The sequence below is a fragment of the Moschus berezovskii genome, chromosome 3 (assembly GCF_049115385.1).
Source record: "Moschus berezovskii isolate FMDL1 chromosome 3, NW_MosBer_1.0, whole genome shotgun sequence".
In the NCBI taxonomy this organism is placed as follows: Eukaryota; Metazoa; Chordata; class Mammalia; order Artiodactyla; family Moschidae; genus Moschus; species Moschus berezovskii.
Window position 1 is genome coordinate 57,864,472 of NC_142462.1, and position 21,985 is coordinate 57,886,456.

The following is a 21,985-nucleotide window of genomic DNA, read 5'->3' on the forward strand; positions in this document are numbered from 1 at the left end:
TGTTGTCGCCTTCATCTCTCCATTTCATCTGAATGAATTAACCTTTTGCTACATAGTAGATCACATCTTCAGAGAAGGCAATGGCACCCCACTCCAGTACTCTTTGCCTGGAAAATCCCATGGGTGGAGGAGCCTGGTAGGCTGCAGTCCATGAGGTCGCTAAGAGCAGGACATGACTGAGTGACTTCACTTTCACTTTTCACTTCCATGGATTGGCGAAGGAAATGGCAACCCACTCCAGTGTTCTTGCCTGGAGAATCCCAGGGACGGGGGAGCCCGGTGGGCTGCCGTCTATGGGGTCGCAGAGTCTGACATGACTGAAGCGACTTAGCAGCAGCAGCAGCAGCAGCAGCAGCAGATCACATCTTAATGTGTACATGTTAAAAGAATAGTTTACTTGTTAGACATTAACTGATTATGGCAAATACAACTGTAATTAGACTTTCTTCCAAAGCTATAAATCCTTGCATTTATGCAATAATTTCACATTCATTATCTAAAATTGTCTTCATAATGATGCTGTGAGATTTAAAATTTTAGTCTCTCTTTACATATGGAAAATATAGAGTTTAAAATTATGATGATATAGTTCACCATTGGTAGACTGGGATCCTTAATTCCTTGACCAAAGCTTCTTTACAGTGCTTTTAACACTGTAATGTCCGAAAAAATTATCCTGAGGTAGGAAAATTAGACAGAAAGGTTTTCTCCCATTTTCTCATAGTAGCATACACTTGTAGTACCTTTTCTAATGGGAGGAAATTAATGATACTCTACACCCAGTTAAAAATTCCACTGTTCCTTTTTGGGAAATAGTAGTACCTCATATAAAATGGGAATTTCCTTTTGATCCACCAATCCTAGTTCTTAAATTTTAAATAGGAATATAAAAACAGAAAGCAAAAGGGCTTATCTCCAATTTGTATTTAGTATTGTTAGTACTAAAAAACTGTGAAAACAATATAAGTGGTAATGAGTAGGGAACTACTGAAGCAAATTATGGTGTGTGTGTATATATATATACATACATACATACAAGAGAAATATTCAATCCCAAAGAAAGGCAATGCCAAAGAATGCTCAAACTACCGCACAATTGCACTCATCTCACATGCTAGTAAAGTCATGCTCAAAATTCTCCAAGCCAGGCTTCAGCAGTATGTGAACCGTGAACTTCCAAATGTTCAAGAAGGTTTTAGAAAAGGCAGAGGAACCAGAGATCAAATTGCCAACATCCGCTGGATCATGGAGAAAGCAAGAGAGTTCCAGAAAAACATCTATTTCTGCTTCATTGACTATGCCAAAGCCTTTGACTGTGAGGATCACAATCAATTGTGGAACATTCTGAAAGAAATGGGAATACCAGACCACCTGACCTGCCTCTTGAGAAACCTGTATGTAGGTCAGGAAGCAACAGTTAGAACTGGTCATGAAACAACAGACTGGTTCCAAATAGGAAAAGGAGTGCATCACGGGTGTATATTGTCACCCTGCTTATTTAACTTATATGCAGAGTACATCATGAGGAACGCTGGGCTGGAAGAAGCACAAGCTGGAATCAAGATTGCCGGGAGAAATATCACTAACCTCAGATATGCAGATGACACCACCCTTATGGCGGAAAGTGAAGAGGAACTAAAAAGCCTTTTGATGAAAGTGAAAGAGGAGAGTGAAAAAGTTGACTTGAAGCTCAACATTCAGAAAACTAAGATCATGGCTACTGGTCCCATCACTTCATGGGAAATAGATGGGGAAACAGTGGAAACAGTGTCAGACTTAATTTTTTTGGGCTCCAAAATCACTGCAGATGCTGATTGCAGCCATGAAATTAAAAGACGCTTACTCCTTGGAAGGAAAGTTATGACCAACCTAGATAGCATATTAAAAAGCAGAGACATTACTTTGCCAACAAAGGTCCATCTAGTCAAGGATATGGTGTTTCCAGTGGTCATGTATGGATGTGAGAGTTGGACTGTGAAGAAAGCTGAGCGCCGAAGAATTGATGCTTTTGAACTATGGTGTTGGAGAAGACTCTTGAGAAGACTCTCTGCAAGGAGATCCAACTAGTCCATTCTAAAGGAGATCAATCCTGGGTGTTCATTGGAAGGACTGATGCTAAAGCTGAAACTCCAATACTTTGGCCACCTCATGTGAAGAGTTGAGTCATTGGAAAAGACCCTGATGCTGGGAAGGATTGGGGGCAGGAGGAGGAGGGGACGACAGAGGATGAGATGACTGATGGACATGAGTTTGGGTAAACTCTGGGAGTTGATGATGGACAGGGAGGCCTGGCGTGCTGCAATTCATGGGGTCGCAAAGAGTCAGACACGATGAGCGATTGAACTGACTGACTGAATGAATGATATGGATGTAGTATACTGGAAAACACAAAAGGCTTAAAGAATAAAACTAATTCAAACAGTAAGATAATTCAGTAAGGTAACTGTGTATAAAATTAGCCTCAAAAATCAATAGCCTTAATATATGCAAACAATAATCTAGAAATAGCAAATAACAATGGAAGGTCTCATTTAAAATAGCAACATCAAAAACAACAAAAGACTAACTACTTATGAATAAATTTAAAGAAAATGTGAAAAATCTGTATAAGGAAAATTTCAAATACTGCTGATATATACAAAATGACAAAATTAGATTTGAAAAAATGTAAAGATATGCAAGGATGAAAGTACAGAAATGGTAAGGACCTAACAGAAGCAGAAGAGATTAAGGAGAGGTGGCAAGAATAAATAGAAGTATAAAAGAAAGGTCTTAATCACCCAGATAACCACAATGATGTGGTCACTCACCTACAGCTGGACATCCTGGAGTGTTAAATGGGCCTCAGGAAGCATTACTATGAACAAAGCTAGTGGAGGTTATGGAATTCCAACTGAGCTATTTCAAATCCTAAAAGACGATGCTGTTAAAGTGCTGTACTCAGTATGCGGGCAAATTTGGAAAACTCAGCAGTGGCCACAAGACTGGAAAATGTCAATTTTCATTACAATCCCAAAGAAAAGCAATGCCGAAACACGTTCAAACTACCATACAACTGCACTCATTTCACATGCTAGCAAAGTTATGCTCATAAACCTTCAAGCCAGGTTTCAACAGTACAAGAACTGAAAACTTCCAGGTGTACAAGCTGAGTTTTGAAGAGGCAGAGGAACCAGAGATCAAATTGCCAACATTTATTGGATCATGGAGAAAGCAAGTGAAAGTGAACATCGCTCAGTCGTGTCCGACTCTTTGGGACCCCCATGGACTATAAAGTCCGTGGAATTCTCCAGGCCAGAATACTAGAGCGGCTAGCCTTTCCCTTCTCCAGGGGATTTTCCCAACCCAGGGATCGAACCCAGGTCTCCTGCATTGCAGGTGGATTCTTTACCAGCTGAGCCACAAGGGAAGCCCAAGAACACTGGAGTGGGGAGCCTATCCCTTCTCCAGCAGATCTTCCCAGCCCAGGAGAACCAGGGTCTCCTGCATTGCAGGTGGATTCTTTACCAATTGAGCTACAAGTTCCAGAAAAAACATCTACTTCTGCTTTATACTAAAGTCTTTGACTCTGTGGATCACAACAAACTGGAAAAATTCTTAAAGAGATGGAAGTACCAGAGCACTTTACCTGTCTCCTGAGAAATCTGTATGTGGGTCGTGAAGTAACAGTTAGAACCAGACATGCAACAACTGACTGGTTCAAAATTGGAAGGGAGTATGGCAAGGTTGTATACTGTCACCCTGTTTAACTTCTATGCAGAGCACATCATGTGAAATGCCAGACTGGATGAAGCACAAGCTGGAATCACGATTGCCAGGAGAAATATCAACAGTCTCAGATATGCAGATGATACCACTCTAATGGGAGAAAGTGAAGAGGAATTAAAGAGCCTTTGATGAGGGTGAAAGAGAAGAGTGAAAAATCTGATTTGAAACTCAACATTCAAAAAACTAAGATCATGGCATCCAGTCCCATCACTTCATGGCAAATAGAAGGGAAAAAAGTGGAAACAGTGACAGATTTTATTTTCTTGGGCTCCAAAATTACTGTGGACAGTGACTGCAGCCAGGTAATTAAAAGACGCTTGCTCTTTGGAAGGAAAACTGTGACAGACCTATTAGCATATTAAAAAGCAGAGACATCACTTTGATACCAAAGGTCTGTATAGTTAAAACTATGGTTTTTCCAGTAGTCATGTATGGATGTGAGAGTTGGACCATAAAGAAGGCTGAGTGCTGAAGATTTTTTGAATTTTGGTGCTAGAGAAGACTCTTGGACTGTAAGGAGATCAAACCAGTCAATCCTAAAAGAAGTCAACCCTGCATATTCATTGGAAGGACTGTTGCTGAATCTGAAGCTCCAATACTTAGGCCACCTGATGTGAAGAGCAGACTCATTGGAAAAGACTCTGATGCTGGGAAAGATCGAAGGCAAGAAGAGAAGCGGGTGGCAGAGGATTAGATGGTTAGATAGCATCACTGACTCAATGGACATGAATTTGAGCAAACTGGGAGACTGTGGAAGACAGAGGAGCCTGGGTGTGCTGCAGTCCATGGGGCTGCAGAGTCAGACACAACTTAGCAACTGAACAACAACAAGGGCTTTTTTTTTGTTTGTGGGGAAATAGAATAACAATATCATACAGGCATCCATTCTTCCTTGGAGTAGGAAACGGCAAGCCACTCCAGTGTTCTTCCTGGAAAATTCCATGGACAGAGGAGCCTGCCGGGCTATAGTCCCTGGGGTTGCAAAGAGTTGGACACGACTGAGCACATCCAATCTTCCTACGTTAGTATTGAAATTTAACTTAGTCCTCCCAAACGCCAAAAAGGTGGGTTTTTTTGGAGCTAAATAAGTTAATTCTAAATTTCATATCACAAAACTTAAAAAGCAAGTATTTAGGAAAGTCCTGGAAAAGAAGGACACCATGGGAGGTCTAGTAAATTCTATGAGATTATGAAATGGCATTCTAGTAAGTCTCTGTAATTAAAGCAGTGTGACACAGGTGCATGAATAGATAGACAACCCAATGGATTAGAGTTCTGGGGTAGACCAGTATACATCTAGAATTGGTGTATAAGGAGGGCAGCATCTCAAGTCACTGCAGCAAAGATGGACTTTTAAATCAATAGAGTTAGAACAATTGGGAAAAGATAACATTGTTCCCGTATCTCACATCATACACAAGAATAAATACCAAATAAATTAAAGATCTAAATGTTAACAAAAGAAAACCATACAGGGATAAGAGAAATCATTGGTGAATTCTTTTATAACCTGGGAGAAGGGAAAGGTTTTCTAAATCTGACAAAATCTGAAAGCAGTAAAAGGAATCTGACTTCAAAAATATGCATTGTAGGAAAAAATGTAAATAATGTCAACAGACGAATGACAGAGGAAAAATATCTGCAACTAAGACACAAAAGGCTAAGTCACTAGCTACAGAAAACTGAGAAAGTCATATGGTCCTTAAACGTATGAAAAGATATTTCAACCGACTAATGAATGAAGACAAATTAAAACTACACTATTTTAAATTCAACAATTTGTCCTTGGTAATGGGCTTCGCTGGTAGCTCAGTGGTAAAGAATCCACCTGCCAGTGTGGGAGATGGAAGAGACAAGGATTCGATCCCTCGGCTGGGAAGATCCCCTGGAGGAGGAAATGGCAACCCACTCCAGTATTCTTGCCTGGAGAATCCCATGGAGAGAGGAGCCTGATGGGATGGGGTTGCCGAGAGTCGGACATGACTGAGCAACTGAGCACTATTCTATTCATTGTGGAAGGGAAGTGACTGGGAGGGGCCAGAGAAGACTTCAGAGGTGCCACAGCTGGATATGGATGAGGGATCCCAGTTCTTCAGTTTGTAAACTTTATCATGCTCTACACTTTAGGTTTATGCAGTCTAGTGTATGTTCATTATGCTAACCCAAAAAGGAAAATATGTTGTTTTTTAAAAATCCTGACATTTCTTACTTATTAGATTGGCACACATCCAAGTTTGACAGCATGATCTGTTGGCAAGACTACAAAAGAAACAGGTGCTCTCATTTATTACTGATAGAAGTGCAAAATTGTACAACTCTGTAAAAAGAAATTTGATAATATTTAACAAAATACTGTTGTCCTTGGAGTTTCATAACAGTGATTTATTCAAAATGTATACCTCCAAAATGGCACAAGATTATTCACTGTGGTGTTTGGGGCAATATAATAAGAATTGACTCACATACACACACGTATTATTTACTTTTGCTTAAGTGCTCAAAATATCCCAACAGAAAAGGATTATAATTATCACCATTTTCATTTTCTAGACAAGAAAACTGGGGCATAGAGACATTCAGCCACTCACCAAAGATCACATATCTAGTTAATAGCAGAGGTGGGATCTGAAGCCAAGACTTCTGGGTCCTATGACCAACTGTCAACCACTAGGTTACCAGACAACCCACTATCACACAACTATGGTAAGTTTCATAGTCAGGCACACTATAGGTGGGGCTATTAATGGTTAGAAGCTTCTAAAAAGAAGGCGATTTTGTGGCATCTATCTGAACATTAAACTGCACATAAGTCATGACCAACTCTTTGTGACCTGATGGACTGTAGCCCACCAGGTTCCTCTGTCCACGGAATTCTTCTGGCAAGAATACTGGAGTGGGTTGCCATTCCCTTTTCCCAACCCAGGGATCAAACACAGATCTCCTGTATTTCAGGTGGATTCTTTCACGGTCTGAGCCACCAGGGAAGCCCTAAATAATACATATGAAACACTTAGACTAGTTCCTAACACAGAGTAAAGGGCACAGCAAGCCGTTACGCATTGTTGCTGTTTCCCTAATTGCTCCCCTATTGTTGGACGTTTAATTGGCTGAAATTCTTTTAGTTTTCTTCAAAGGGTTTTATTAGTTTTTGCCTTTAACTGGACAGTTTTTCAAAGTTCAACTGTTTGTTTAATATTAAATAACTTAATAAATAACATCCAGGACCCTTGTCATCTCAATACAACATTTATCACTAAGCCCTCCCCCTCAATGTACATCCACACGTATACACAGTTTTTATGGTAATATGTGCCACTTACACTTGTATATCAATTGCTTTAGGCACAAATAACAGGTATATGGGGGCAAAGATGGGGAAAATATGACAGTTATATCACAGAACAGTCCCAAGGCCACACAGAATTTGAGAAAGAAATATTCATCTGACCTCACTCTGTATTGCTTCTCTGCATTTCCAGAAAGTGAATCTAAAGTCTAGGATCTAACACTGATCTCCATCACATTCAGAGCTCCCTGATGATTTTCTAAATGGACTGTCTCCTGGGCTTCACCTCAGAGGAGCTGAGAAAATGCTAACATATCCACTTACACAAGTAGGGGTACACAGCGGGTGTCCTGCACCTTGGAGCCCCTTTATGGAGTCAGGATTCCACCCAGGGGGGCAAAGCTGGAAACAGAGTCAGTCCTGGCATTCAGCTGGCCCATAATGAGGACTAAATGGTTTGCCAAAGCCACGCATGCAAAAATCAAACAAGTTTACAATCACCTGGGTAGCCTGGCCTCTGACTCTGGACACACCTTGCCTCAGGCATGTGAATTACAGGAAGCCCGCACACAGATGCTCGGCAGCTGAGCCAGGGCTTCTGGAGTTTACAGGAGGAAAAGAGAGAAGCCCCCATGTCCCGAAAACACGTAATATGGAGCTGGGCCAGAGGCTCCACTTAAACATAAGACTCAAAGATGTGCAAAGGGCCTAATTTCTCCTTGTCACTCCATTCAGACTGAGGCCTCCTGACCCACTGCTCTGTGGCTGGTCCAAGCCTCGCTAAGATGCCCACAAATTCTGTGGCCAACAGAGCAAGTTGCTGGGAGCTTTATCAGATGTTCTTTCCGTAGAGGAGCAACAAAAATTTCCCTTGACTCTTTCCTGGAGAATCCCACGGACAGCAGAGCCTGGCGGGCTACAGTCCATGGGCTCGCAGAGTCAGACACGACTGAAACAACTTACCACGCACACAGCATACAATACACCATAAGCACAGCTGAATATCTGTCACTCTGTATATTGGACTGGCCAAAAAGTTCATTCAGGTTTTTCCATAAGATGTTGAAACACTCAAAGGAATTTTTGGCCAACCCAATACAATACGGTATAACATTTGTACAGCTCTGAGTATCCACGGAATCCAGCATTGCTCCAGGAGATATGAGATGCTCAAAAATGCCTTTCCAAACCTGAAAGAGGCTCAAAAATACCTTCTTTTAAATAATTTCATGTCATCGCCCTCACAGGAAGCATTCACGCTTTTATGGGTTGTTTGTGTAAACTGGAGGGGATTTCAGGACATCTGTACAAGGCTTGATGGAAAAAATAATTATGTTTTCTTTATATTAAAGAATTATAAAAATGAAAAAAAAAAAAAAAGAATTGACACAAGCCAGTGCTCACCAGTAGGAGACTGACTAAATAACCAACGCTGCTGCTGCTGCTGCTGCTAAGTCGCTTCAGTCGTGTCCGACTCTGTGCAGCCCCATAGACAGCAGCCCACCAGGCTCCCCCGTCCCTGGGATTCTCCAGGCAAGAACACTGGAGTGGGTTGCCATTTCCTTCTCCAATGCGTGAAAGTGAAAAGTCAAAGTGAGGTCGCTCAGTCGTATCCGACTGAGTAACCCCATGGACTTCAGCCTACCAGGCTCCTCCATCCATGGGATTTTCTAGGCAAGAGTACTGGAGTGGCTTGCCATTGCCTTCTCCGATACTTACACACAATGAACTATTGATATGACCATAAAAAAGAATAATGATAACCTCAGTGTATTAATAGAGACTGGAAAAAGCAAGGTACCAAAAGTGTATGTAGTATTCTACACTTTTTATAAAGAAGAGACAGCAGTAAGAGTACATACATGTGTTTGCTTATATTTTTGAAAGGAAATAAAGGAAAATAACAGGGAAGCCAATGAAAAGTGCTGTTTATCGGGAGATCAAGGGATGGGGCAGGGGTTGAGATGGGAGACTTCCCTGAATGTGGTTTTTTATATTTTTCTGAGTTCTGAAACATGACAATTTTTACATATTTAAATAATAAAATTAAATCAAAGAGGAAAAGTGTGAAGTCCTTGAATTGACAACAAACAAATGAACCTAATGACATATCAACCTGGAAATGTACCCACTCAGGGAATAGGCTTAATCCAAGTGAATTTTTACTGCAGTATTGAGTTGTATTCTAAGCATGAAAAGAATTACAATGAAATTTTATACTTCACTGGGCAATTTTATTCTTTGATAACACTTTTGAAAGTATTTCAAAGCTATTGTAGGATTAAGCAAATAAATTTGCTATGTTTTTAGATTATTTTGAGAAAATATATACAAACATAAAAAATGATAGCGAAGAAAATATAGCATTAAATTTAGATTGGAAATATCTGTATGAACTCACAATTTTTTTTTTTAAATGTACAAGGCTCCAACCACTAAAATATTCTCAAAACAAAGACATCCCAATGACAGTGAGCACATCTAGGGCCCTGATGTTGGTTTCCAAGTTGTTTCCCAGTTAGATTCAGGGATCCTTAGAGAAATGACTGATTTTAGATTTAGTGCAAGAAAAGTCTAAGATGAGTCTGGGACACTTGTGTCACAGAAGGCCATGAGAAAGACTAATGCAGTCTTGTTATAAGTCACAAATATCAGGTAGAAGGAGCTCCTACTGACACAATTGGGATAATTTGAGCATCAAATGGAATAATGACTTTAATCATTTGTTGTATGTTAAATAAAAACCCAAGAGTGCAAAGTGATACTAGATCGATAGATAGATGCCGTTTGCTACACCACTGGTAACATTGTATCAACCACCAGTGAAATAATTGATTCAGGAAATGGTTTTACCTAAAATGATTCCGTGACAGATATTTTCAGCATCACAAGGTATTACCCACCAATTACTTGGCAGTTGGGGCTTCCCAGGAGGCTCAGTGGTAATGAATCTGCCTAACAATGTAGGAGACACAAGAGACACGGGTTATATCCCTGGGTCGGGAAGATCCCCTGGAGGAGGAAATAGCAACCCACTTCAGTATTCTTGCCTGGAATTCTCCTCTATAGACAGAGGAGCCAGGCAGGCTATAGTCCATGGGGATCACAAAGAGACAGACATAACTTAGCAACTGAGCACACAGGCACTTTGGCAGTTGCAAAAAGAAATGCCTTTATGATGGAGACATTTGGAGTAATCACATGACTTGGTGATCAAAGTTGGTAGCATTAATAGTGGAATGGGACATCACCTGTCTTCTGATGTGATGGGACATGAAGTACAGAGTCTTATTTGTAACAGATGTTTGGAAAATAGAGCAAATATGATGAAATGTAAAAATTGTTGAATTCAAAATGGCAGATATAAGGGTGATCATTGTACTAGTTCTTCAATTCCTGCATTTTAAAAATATTTCATAGTAAATTAGGGAAAATGATTTGACATCTGTGTTTTTTTGGAAATACTTGGAAGAATGTTGTTTTTGTTGTTGTTTAGTTGCTAAGTTGTGTCCAACACTTCTGTGACCCCATGGACTATATAGCTCACCAGACTCCTCTGTCCATGGGATTTCCCTGGCAAGAATACTGGAGAGGGTTGCTATTTCCTTCTTCAGGGGATCTTCCCAATTCAGGCATGGAACCCATGTCTCCTGCATTGGCAGGCAGATTCTTTACCACTGAGATTCCAGGGAAGCCCACTACCAAGGACAAACTATTGAACTTAAAATACAGATTAGAAAAAAATACATATATATAATTATTTTTGTAAAATGTAGTTCATACACTAAAAATTAATGTATTTGCATACTTATGTTCATAGTAGCACTATTTGCAATTCTAAAAGATGGAAACAACCCAAGTGTTCATCCTCGAATTAATAAAAAATACGTGATCTATACATTCGGTGGAATATAAGGCTTATAAAGGAAGGAAATTCTGACTCATGCTACTCAAACTACTCATGAATCTTGAGGACATTGTATGAAATGAAATAGCACAGTCACAAAAAGGTATGATTCCACTTATGTGAGGTACTCAGAGTAGTCAAGTTCATTGGGACAGAAAATAGAATGGTGCTTGCCAGGAACTTGGGAAGGAAGAAATGTGGAGTTGTTTAATGGGTATGGTGTTCCAGTTTTGCAAGATGAAAAGAGTTACAGAGATTGGTTGCACAACAATGTGAAAGTATTTAACACCACTGAACTGTACACTTAAAAATGGTTAAGGTGTTAGATTTCGTGTTATGTGTATGTTACAATTAAAATTAAAATTGAGAAATCAGAAGATTTCTGACATGCACAGAATTGTTCTTTCTGTAAATTAGAGTTTCAGTTTTTAGGAAAATGGATTTTTCAGGAAACAACAGAAATTGTCCATAGAGCCTGAGAATTTTATCAGAAGCCACAAAAATCCTTTGTCCCACAAGGTGGGAGGCAAAATGGTGCACTGGGCACTCCTCTCAATCGGGTTGCTGTGGAAAGCTTGGCCTGCCGACCCCTTAGCTGGGCCTGGAGAGCATGAGATCCTGGCGTCGGGGCCCTCCTGGGAACAGTGCTTTGTTTGGTGTCTGGCCAGCGAGGAGGCTGAGTTTGCAGGCTGTTTTCGACCCAGGGCTGGCCTGCCTGCCTTGTCCTTCACACCCATTCTAGCCCCCCACTTTGCTTGACTGCAACCCAGGGGTGTGGTTTGTGACTTCTGTCCTCACAACTTCCTTCTCTTCATAGCCAGGCTTTGATCTCACCTCCCAGGATCCAGTTTCTGTTGAAGTCTGTTACTCTTTCAGATCCACGGGTTATTACCCGCATAGCATCCCAGACAGATGATTCATTTCAACCCTGGCTGATCTCTGCATTGTGACCTTCTGGCTTAATTGGGCTCCAGGCCCCTTTATCCTGGTTGTGATAGAGAACCCACATCTTGACTGTGAAAATGTTCATATAAACATACAAGCCATGAACGTCTTCTTTTCCAAAACTTTGAATAGGGCAGTGCCAGCGTTAATATCCATATGGAATTTTGTAAAGATGATTACACAGTTCTATTTTGCTTCCCATTCAATTAATATTTTCTGTTTTACTTAAGGCATTGTCAACATAACGTCAGTATCAGACTATGCCCTCTTTTTTTTTCAAATTAAATATTTTGAACTTAGGAAAGTACAGAGAACATCATAACAAACACCTGTGTTCAGACCACCCAGAATTAACAAATGTTAACCTTTTGCAGTGATTGTTTCAAGTCTAGAATTCTCATTTTTAAATTAAATTTGACTTCTGTGTATGGACAGATCTGGCCTTGGGCAAATGGTGAAGTTGGCAGAGTTCCTTTCTGCTGCCCTCCTCCCTTGCCCCACCGGTGACTGACAGGCGTCCATCCATGCCCTTGGCTCTGCCGCGGTCTGTGTGGTGCCTCTCCCAGAACAGCTGTGCTGGCAGCTGTTCCCAGGGCTCTCAATGGAACAGTGGAATCAACTGTATTAGAAATGAGTCCTGGTTATGTGTCACACAAAAAGTTCCAAGCAGAAAAAGGAAAGTTATTAGAACAAAGGAAACAATAATTCTGCAGTGGATCTGTAGGCACTGGGGCTCAGAGAGGAAATACATTCAGAAAATGAATAGCTGCTGGAATCCCAGCTTGTTGCTGCTTCTCTGTTCCTTCTTTACTTTTAGTTCACCTATTGTAAATTAGCCTCCCATGACTTCTGAGTTTATGTATGGCACGGCCAGCCACGGGAAGTGACTGGCTAGTAGACATTTGGTATCAACTGCACACGTCTGAATGAGAGACAATCTGATTGTTTCTCCCACCTCCCCACTCCTCCCCAGGTCAGATGTCCCCCTCTGCTCTATGAAGCTCTGTGGAGGGTGACCAGCTCGCATACATACACATGGATGCCAGGCCTCCACTTTTGTGCTCATGTGGATTCTCGGGCTGAGTTTCAAGAAGGAAGCCCCTCTTTCCTGCACCTGGCTGCCTATCTTTCAGTTGCATACAACTACAGTATCAGCCAAAGCTAGGAATGACTGTTTAGCCTAAACGCCTTAAACTTGGGGAAGCACCATAAGATGAAGCTGATGGTGAGGAGAAGGAGGATGGAGGCAAGCACCCCTTGGGGCGTACGGTATAGGTGCTGCTCTCACTGAAACGGTCATGGAGCAGGATTTGTGTGTGAACAAGGAATCCCTATGATGACTGGACTGTGCTCTAAAGTTGATGCTAATATTTCTGTATTCCTTCCATGAATGTTTAGACTCTGACGTGCCACAGTCCAACTCCAAACTCCTCCAAAGGACTTATAGTTTGATGTGAACCCTGCTTCTATATGAGAGATTTGCTCGTTTTGAGCAATAGCGGATGAAATGAACACTTCCTTTTCTTCCTCCAGTCACTCCCACTTCTCAAAGTCTGTGCTTGGGTTTTACTCTCATAAGCCATGTCAAACATTTCCTGGAATAAGCAGGGTCAGTATTTCTAAATACATAAAATGAGGTTATATTCATATTTTTATGCTAGCTCATAGAAAATGGAAGTATAATACTGATAATAGTACTATTTGACCATATAGAAAGTTAACATTTACAATATTTTTTTGAAGAAAATAAATTTCAACCCCTGACTTGAGATGGAAAACAGACATCCTCTGGGGGGCTGTCGGGTGGAGTGAACCTCATGTACCACGAATGAGCTGTTGACTATTGTTATTTGTTCATGGAAAGCTATTTTTCTGGGCTCTTCTGCCTTCAGATGTTTCAAATTTCACTTTTGAAGTCAGGATTGCAACCTCACTCCACTGGGTCAGCAACAGTGCCCTGAGTTTTAGACTGACAGTTGAATGCATGGAAACGCAGCAAGCTTCATCCAGCATCAAGATGGCTTAGTTTTAAGAAAGATACAAGGCTGACGACCACACAGCATGCAAGGTGATGGCGGGCAGTCTGTGAGTTCAAGCACAGCCTGGAAATACTTCTGGCTTGCTCTGCACAAAGTGTGTGCACTGGGTGTGAGGGAAGAGGCTGAGAGCATGCAGACAAACTCAATCCAGCAACGCCATTTGATTGGGGTCCCCTCAGCTTTTGTCCTTGCCTGTCTCAGCTCATTCCCAGTTCAGCTGCATCTCACCAAAGCCCATTCCTATGATGACAGTTGAGACAGTGGGGCACAGTTTCCTGGTACATCCTCAACTCTTGTCATCCTGTCTACAGTATATCCCTGTAGTCCCTGACTCATAGCTGCAAGGACTCAACTAAGGCCAAGAGTCAAATCCTCCTGTGTCTCTAAGGCTAAAATGTCACAAATCAGCTGCTAACTCAAGGCCTCACCTCCTCATGTTTGTATCCCAAGCAGAGGGTCTGTCATACAATAGGTACTTGATACGTTAATAGGTAATTGATAGGTAATTGTCTCAGGAATATTCAGTTTTGACCTCTGAGCTTTATTTTATATTCAAGTTGTTTGGGTGTCTAATGTTTATAAATAAGTAAATAATTGCCTCACAAGCAAAACTATTTTTTTTTCTATTTTAACAGTAATTTGTATCAAAGGCCTTTGACTTTTATGCCGATAAAAGACATGGTGATTGCAACATAAAGTCCTGAATGTTCTCTCTTAATCTGTCTTCCAGATTATTTGAATATATTTTGCTCTATAAGGATGGAGTGATGTTTCAGATTGAACAAGCCACCAAGCAGTGCTCCAAGATCACCCTGACAGAGCCCTGGGACCCTCTGGACATTCCTCAGAACTCCACCTTTGAGGACCAATACTCTATAGGGGGGCCCCAGGAGCAGATCACCGTCCAGGAGTGGTCAGACAGAAAGTCAGCCAGATCATGTAAGGGTTCAACAAAGTATTCAAGTATTGCATCTCAAGAGGCAGGAAGGAAAAAAACGTTCAAGCTCATTAAGGAAGGTGGTCGTTAATAAGGAAATTTAGAAGCTTAATCAAATTGTTTAACTCCATTGAAGTGCCCACTTGTACTCTGTTAGCTGTGTAGTGCAGGGATCTCAGCATCGCATTTGAAACTCCTCAGCCTTCTAAGGCCCTCCTTTAACTTTCTCCACTTTGACTCTTAAGGGATGCCCCCAAGGTCTGTGACATGTTTGTCTAAGGCACACGTTAGAATTGGGTGCCTCCTTTTCCTTCCCCCAGAACACTAACTATAAAGTTGTAGTGACCAGATGGACCGCCATTCAGTTCAGTTCAGTTCAGTTCAGTCGCTCAGTCGTGTCCGACTCTCTGCGACCCCATGAATCACAGCACGCCAGGCCTCCCTGTCCATCACCAACTCCCGCAGTTCACTCAAACTCATGTCCACAGAGTCGGTGATGCCATCCAGCCATCTCATTCTCCGTCGTCCCCTTCTCCTCCCGCCCCCAACCTTTCCCAGCATCAGAGTCTTTTCCAGTGAGTCAATTCGTCGCATGAGGTGGCCAAAGTATTGCAGTTTCAGCTTTAGCATCAGTCCCTCCAATGAACATCCAGGATTGATCTCCTTAAGAATGGACTGGTTGGCTCTCCTTGCAGTCTAAGGGACTCTCAAGAGTCTTCTCCAACACCACAGTTCAAAAGCATCGATTCTTCGGCGATCAGCCTTCTTCACAGTCCAACTCTCACATCCATACATGACCACTGGAAAAACCATTGCCTTGACTAGACGGACTTTGGTTGGCAAAGTAATGTCTCTGCTTTTTAATATACTATCAAGGTTGGTCATAACTTTCCTTCCAAGGAGCAAGCGTCTTTTAATTTCATGGCTGCAATCAGCATCTGCAGTGATTTTGGAGCCCAAAAAAACAAAGTCTGACACTGTTTCCACTGTTTTACCATCTATTTCCCATGAAGTGATGGGACCAGATGCCATGATCTTTGTTTTCTGAATGTTGAGCTTCAAGCCAACCTTTTCACTCTCCTCTTTCACTTTCATCAAGAGGCTTTTGAGTTCCTCTTCACTTTCTGCCATAAGGGTAGTGTCACCTCAGATATGCATTATGTGTCTTTTATACAGAGATGTGAAGCTCTTCTCTGCAATGCTGCCCACACACCTCCCCCAAGAGTGTTTCATAAACACAGGCCTTTATTGCTGTGGAAAACAGTATGATGGCGCCCTCTGAAATTAAACATAGAATTATCATATGACTTAGTAATTCTACTTTTTGGCATATACGGCCAAAGAACTGAAGCAAGGACTTAAAGAGATATTTGTACATCCATATTCACAGCAGCACTATTCATAATAGCCAGAGGTAGAAACAACCCAAGTTTCCATCAGCAGACAAATGAGTAGACAAAGGTGGTGTATACATACAATGGAATATTATTGAACCTTAAAAAGGAAGGAAATTCTGATACATGCTACAACATGAACCTTGAGGACATTATGCTAAGTGGAATAAGCCAGTCACTAAAGGACAAACACTGTATAATTTCACTTATATGAGGTATGTAGACTAGTCAGACTCATGGACAGAAGCTAGAATGGTGGGTGCCAGGGGCTGGGGGAGGGGGGAATGGGGAGTTAGTGTTTAGTGGGCACAGAATTTCAGCTGGGGGAGATGGAAAATCTCTGAAGATGGATGATGGTGATGCTTTCATAACAATGTGACTGTATTTAGTGCCACAGAACTGTACTTAAAAGTGGTTAAAAAGGTACATTGTGCCACATTAAAACATACTAACATACTGTATTTTGCCTGTCTTCTACATTAAAGACTCAACTTGCCTTCCTCTTATAGATGAAACTTGGATTGGCATCTATACCGTCAAGGACTGTTATCCTGTCCAAGAAACCTTCACCAAAAATTACAGTGTGATATTGTCCACACGGTTTTTCGACATACAGCTGGGCATTAAAGACCCATCAGTGTTCACCCCGCCAAGCACGTGCCAGACAGCCCAACCAGAGAGAATGAGCGAGGACTGCTCCTGGTAAGCCTGCAAACAGACAGCATCGGACATCAGAAACCAGCGGCCCCAGCTCTAACCAGATTTGAGACTTGAGAAATGAGAGTCTTCGTTGGAGATAAATATATAATTCTCTGATATGCTTTTTTTCTGTGTATGGTTTTTGACTACTTCGGCTAGGTTTAAAAAAAAGGAATGGAATGGAGAATATGTGGTAGTATATAAAGAGATGGCAAACACAGGGACCTCAGGTATTTCCAGAGCCTGTCTGGACCTTGCACTTTCTGTGTATGCAGGTGTATAGGTCGTGTGGTGGCACACACAAGATGAGGGAAGGGTCTTCAGGGGCGAATGTGTTATTACTGACATTACTGGGACTTGCTGGATTGCTGGCATATGGTGATAGAAAGAGCAGATTGACTGTGGTCAGTGTTAGTGTTAATTTTTAAGCTCTCTACACATACTGGCCCCCTTATTGCCTGTGCCAGGGTAGGGATGGTTTCCACGGCTCCATCCCTCCAGCACCTCCTCCTTTCCCCCAACCCTGTGCTCCCTTGATCTCTGACACAGTGATCTCTGACACAGTGATCTCTGAAAATCCCTTCTGGCCTTAAGAGCTTTATGGCATGACCCAGTGGATGTAAATACTTGGGGAGGAAATAAAAGGCTATAGTAAAAAGAAATGATTCCTCTAAAGATATATTTTTACATAGGAAGGTTTGGAAAATCTTAACGTCTATTTCTGGGTAAGCATGAGCCATGTATTCTTCCTTTTTTCTATGCAAGAGTATTGAAATGTGTGCTGAATCAACTTGTCAAGAGACCCAAAGAGACAGGTAGCATTCTAAAAATAGCACAGAACTGGGATTCAGGAGACTGTTGTTTCTGAAATCCAGGATGAGAATTCCCTTGTACTGGAGCTCCTTTGATTCACTAGATAGACTGTGCTTCCTCTTAAATCCCTGGGGCAGCATTTCATAACCTCTTTGTTGGTCTGACTTCTGCTCATCCTTCCCAGGTCAGCTCATGCATGGCCTTCAGAGGCTGCTCCCAAGCCTGGACTGGGTTCACCCTGTAGCTTGAATGTGTTATTCTGATAATGCTTACTAGGCTGTGTCAAATTTCTTGCTTCCTGGACACTCTTGACTCGCTAGCCTGACTATGAGTGCCATGAGTATGGCTACCATGTTCTGTTTACTTTTATATGCCCAGCACTAAGTGCCTGGCACATGGTCAGTGCCCTAAAGTTTGTAGAATGGAGAATGCTAGCCTCTCTGGTCCTTATTTACTCATTTGATGAATGGGATTGGGTTTACTGATCTCTAGGGAGACATCTAGTAATAAAATTTATCATTCTAGATTCTTTCTAATATTGTGTTTTATCTGGCCATCTATCTATCCATCATCTATTGCCAGGAGAAATGTGTGACACCTGTGTTATACTGAAAACAACCTGTATTACTCACAGTTTATCTATACTGTTTCAATAAACAAATGTAATTGCACTTCTCAGTGTTCTTTGGTATATTTGTTTTTGTAATAAATATGTATTCAGTTCAGTTCAGTCACTCAGTCATGTCCGACTCTTTTTGACCCCATGGACTGCAGCACACTAGGCTTCCCTGTCCATCACAACTCCTGGAGTCACTCAAACTCATGTCCATTGAGTCGGTGATGCCATCCAACCACCTTATCCTTTGTCTTCCCCTTCTCCCACCTTCAATCTTTCCCAGAATTAGGGTCTTTTTAAATGAGTCAGTTCTTTGCATCAAGTGGCCAAAATATTGGAGTTCAGCTTCAGCATCCGTCCTTCCAATGAATAGTCAGGACTGATTTCCTTTAGGATGGACTGGTTGGATCTCCTTGCAGTTCAAGGGACTCTCAAGAATCTTTTCCAGCACCACAGTTCAAAAGCATCAATTCTCCAGTGCTCATGGCTAGAAGGCATGAGCCTTATATGGCTTATATATGGCTTTAAGGCAGTCAAAACATTCCTCTAATGAATAAAGTGCTTCCTAAGATCTACACCAAATTCATTATCTTTTCTCAAAAGCCTGCTTTTCCGTCCCCGTTTCCTGGGTCAGAAGCCTCATATTTTGAGGCTTGACCCATATTTTCTCCTTCAATCCTCATAAGCACTCAGTGTTTCACCAAAATAGTTCTTAAAGGTACAGCCTCTTGTCCACCCCCTCAGTCGCACCCACATCCCAGCTCTTAGCATTGCTGACCTTTGCAAGATCTTTATACCCTCTGTCCTTTTCCTTGTTCTAGAACCCATCCCCTGTTCATTCATTCACTCACTCATGAGCCAGTCCTGCACCCTCGCTATCTCCATCGCCTGTGCTGGTTCCTAGAGTCACAGAGGAGAGTGCGCCGTGACCAAGGCAGTATCTGGACTGAACAGATGGGGGAGACTTTCACAGCTGCCTTCGAGGTGGTCCAGCTTGATAAAGCCTTACTGACAGTGTTTGACCCACTTTTCTCTCCATCCACAGGACCCATTTCCCTTTGCTCTGCAATTTTGCATTCACCCACCTCAATCTACACCACCTCTTGAACAAGAAAGGAAAGGAACTCCTCTTATTTTATTCAGGACGTGTGAAGTCGGCACCCTTCATTTTTCCGTTTGTCCACTTTGGGAGCTAAGTCATTTCCCAGTTAAGCTAAATCTTCCTTGCAGAAGGATTTTGTGTCCAATGGGACCTCAATACACACCTGATGGTGCCCTGCTCATGTGGTTCTCCGCTGCCGCCAGAAAAAGTGGAGGCTCCACGGCCTGGTGTCCGAGGCCCTTTTGGTCAGGCCCTGACTCCCTCTCCAGCCTCAGCGCTTGGCACTGGTCTCTCTTTTCAAATGGCCACAAGAGCCTGGGAAATGAAACTTGGGTTACCTCTAGGTGCAGGGGGTTTTATCAGCCACCAATCTTGTATAAAATTCTCCAGTGGCCAAAATAGTAAAAAATAAGAGGACTCTCGAATAGGGCAAGGACTGGTTCCTATTAACAGAGAGGAGCATCCGGTGCCTCACTTATCTGCAGACAGGCCTGACATGGACTAGGACCAGGGTTGGGTTTCACTTTGTGGACCCTCTGCCTTATGTCTCTGACGCTTTACATTACATCGCAGCAACTTCCTTCCACCCCTCCCAAGGCAAACTGCCAGGATCCATGCAAGCGCAGGGGTCTTCTCTACCCTTGGCCTTCAACTCTGAAGACCCTGCTTGGGGACAGAGCCATTCCTCCCTCTCCCACTGGTTCGTGTGGAATCAAGGGGGCCTGGCCTTTCTGCCCCCAAGTGCTCTGATTATCAGGGTGACTCTGTTGCCAGAGGCTTTGCAAATTGAGATAATGCTGCATTTCTTAAGATTGGGACCCAGTATTCAAAATATAAAATTATTTAAATATTTTAAAAAGGCAGAAAGTTTAGATCTCTGAGGAGATTTCCTGTGACTTACTGAATTTCCCATCAAGCTAAATTCCACACCATTTGAAAACTCAATACTCACTCCTTGCTAGATTGTCTTTACTAACTCCACCCTCTCAGTGTTCCCTCAATTATTTTAAATCGCTTTGCTGGTATAGTCACCTGTGTCACACAATTGTATCTTTCAGTTTTTTGAAGTGTGTAGATTGTGTTTTTGTCCATCTACTGAAGGCATCTTAGATGCATGAAGGGTATCCTTGCCTTTCTTATTGATGAAAAATTACTTCAGTTGGAGGAGATTATGAGCCTCCTCAGCCAAAGTCTTGTAAGTAATTTGTGAGATTTAAAGGCCTTGTGAGTGGAAAGCTCTTTTAAAAAATAACTTTAACTTTATACATGGATATCTTAGTATCAACAATCTATTTTTTGGGGGGGGGGGGCGGTGCTGCATGGCTTGCAGGATCTTAGTTCCCTGATCTAGGATTGAACTTAGGCCACAGCAGGGAAAGCACAAAGTCCTAATCACTAGACTGCCAGGGAATGACCTCAATAATCTTTTGAGAACTATGCTAGGATGATAACAACTGAAATACACTTTTATTTGTTTTAAAGCAGAATTATTAGTTCAGGGACATGTACAGAAAAAACACCAGGCTATAATTTGTGATATATTTTATTCAGGGAGAATGACACTTTTTATCGCTATTTTAAAATTCATATTGCTTTCATTAGGGCAAATATTAACACAGTTACCATATTTATTTCCTATTTAAAGATGAGAAGTGTAATGTATTTTCAACAGTCAAAAGTGGGATATAATTGGCAGTGGATACATCCTCCCTGGTGGCTAAGATGGTAAAGAATATGCCTGCAGTGCAGGAGCTGAGAGTTCAATCCCTGGGTTGGGACGATCCCCTGGAGAAGGGAATGGCAACCTGCTCCAGTATTCTTGCCTGGAAAATACCATGGACAGGGGAGCCTGGTGGGCTGTAGTCCATGGGGTCACAAAGAGATGGACACAACTGAATGCACACACACAGCATTCTTGGTATTCGGGTAATCTGAGTATATGTGTTTGTGTATACTACGCTTCGGTTGCAGCTATAACATTCCCAGTGGTATATTGTATATTTATTTTAACATACCATTTGCTCAAATTGGATAGCTAAGTGTTCTTTTCCTTCATCAGGGTACTTTTTGATGATAAAACAAGTACTCTTCTTATTCAAATATGATTGCTATCATTATAATTTCACTTGAGCTCTATAATATCAATAAAGACAGCCACAATAAGTCAAAGGTTTTCTTGTGAAATGGTTTTTCAAATCTACAGTATATTATTTAATAAACTCTCAGCATAGTTAATTAGTTTTCTCAGCCTGGAGAAAGGTTGAGAAAACATTGGCATTAGTTTCCCAACCAGAAGGCACCAATCTAAACTATTGGAAAATTCCAAGTTAAATAAATACACAAACTTGTTTGATTAACAGTATAGTCTTGGGATAGGGTTGGGGGGTTATATGAAATAGATATTTAGGGTCTCTTGATTTTGCTTCATTTTTGTGGCAGAAGTAGTACCTTTGTTGTGGAATCATGGCACAGCTGTCCT

At 41.7% G+C, this 21,985-nt stretch overlaps 1 protein-coding gene across 1 annotated transcript in view; it reads left to right on the forward strand.

The window, feature by feature from the left end:
- Window positions 1-18,459, forward strand: part of EPDR1 (ependymin related 1) — a 35,908-nt gene extending 17,449 nt beyond the window's left edge. The window contains exons 2-3 of the mRNA XM_055420798.2: window positions 14,676-14,884; window positions 16,786-18,459. Of these exons, the coding sequence (XP_055276773.2) occupies window positions 14,676-14,884; window positions 16,786-16,982 (406 nt within the window). The 3' untranslated portion in view covers window positions 16,983-18,459. The remainder of the gene's footprint in view (window positions 1-14,675; window positions 14,885-16,785) is intronic.
- The last annotated feature ends 3,526 nt before the right edge of the window (window positions 18,460-21,985 follow it).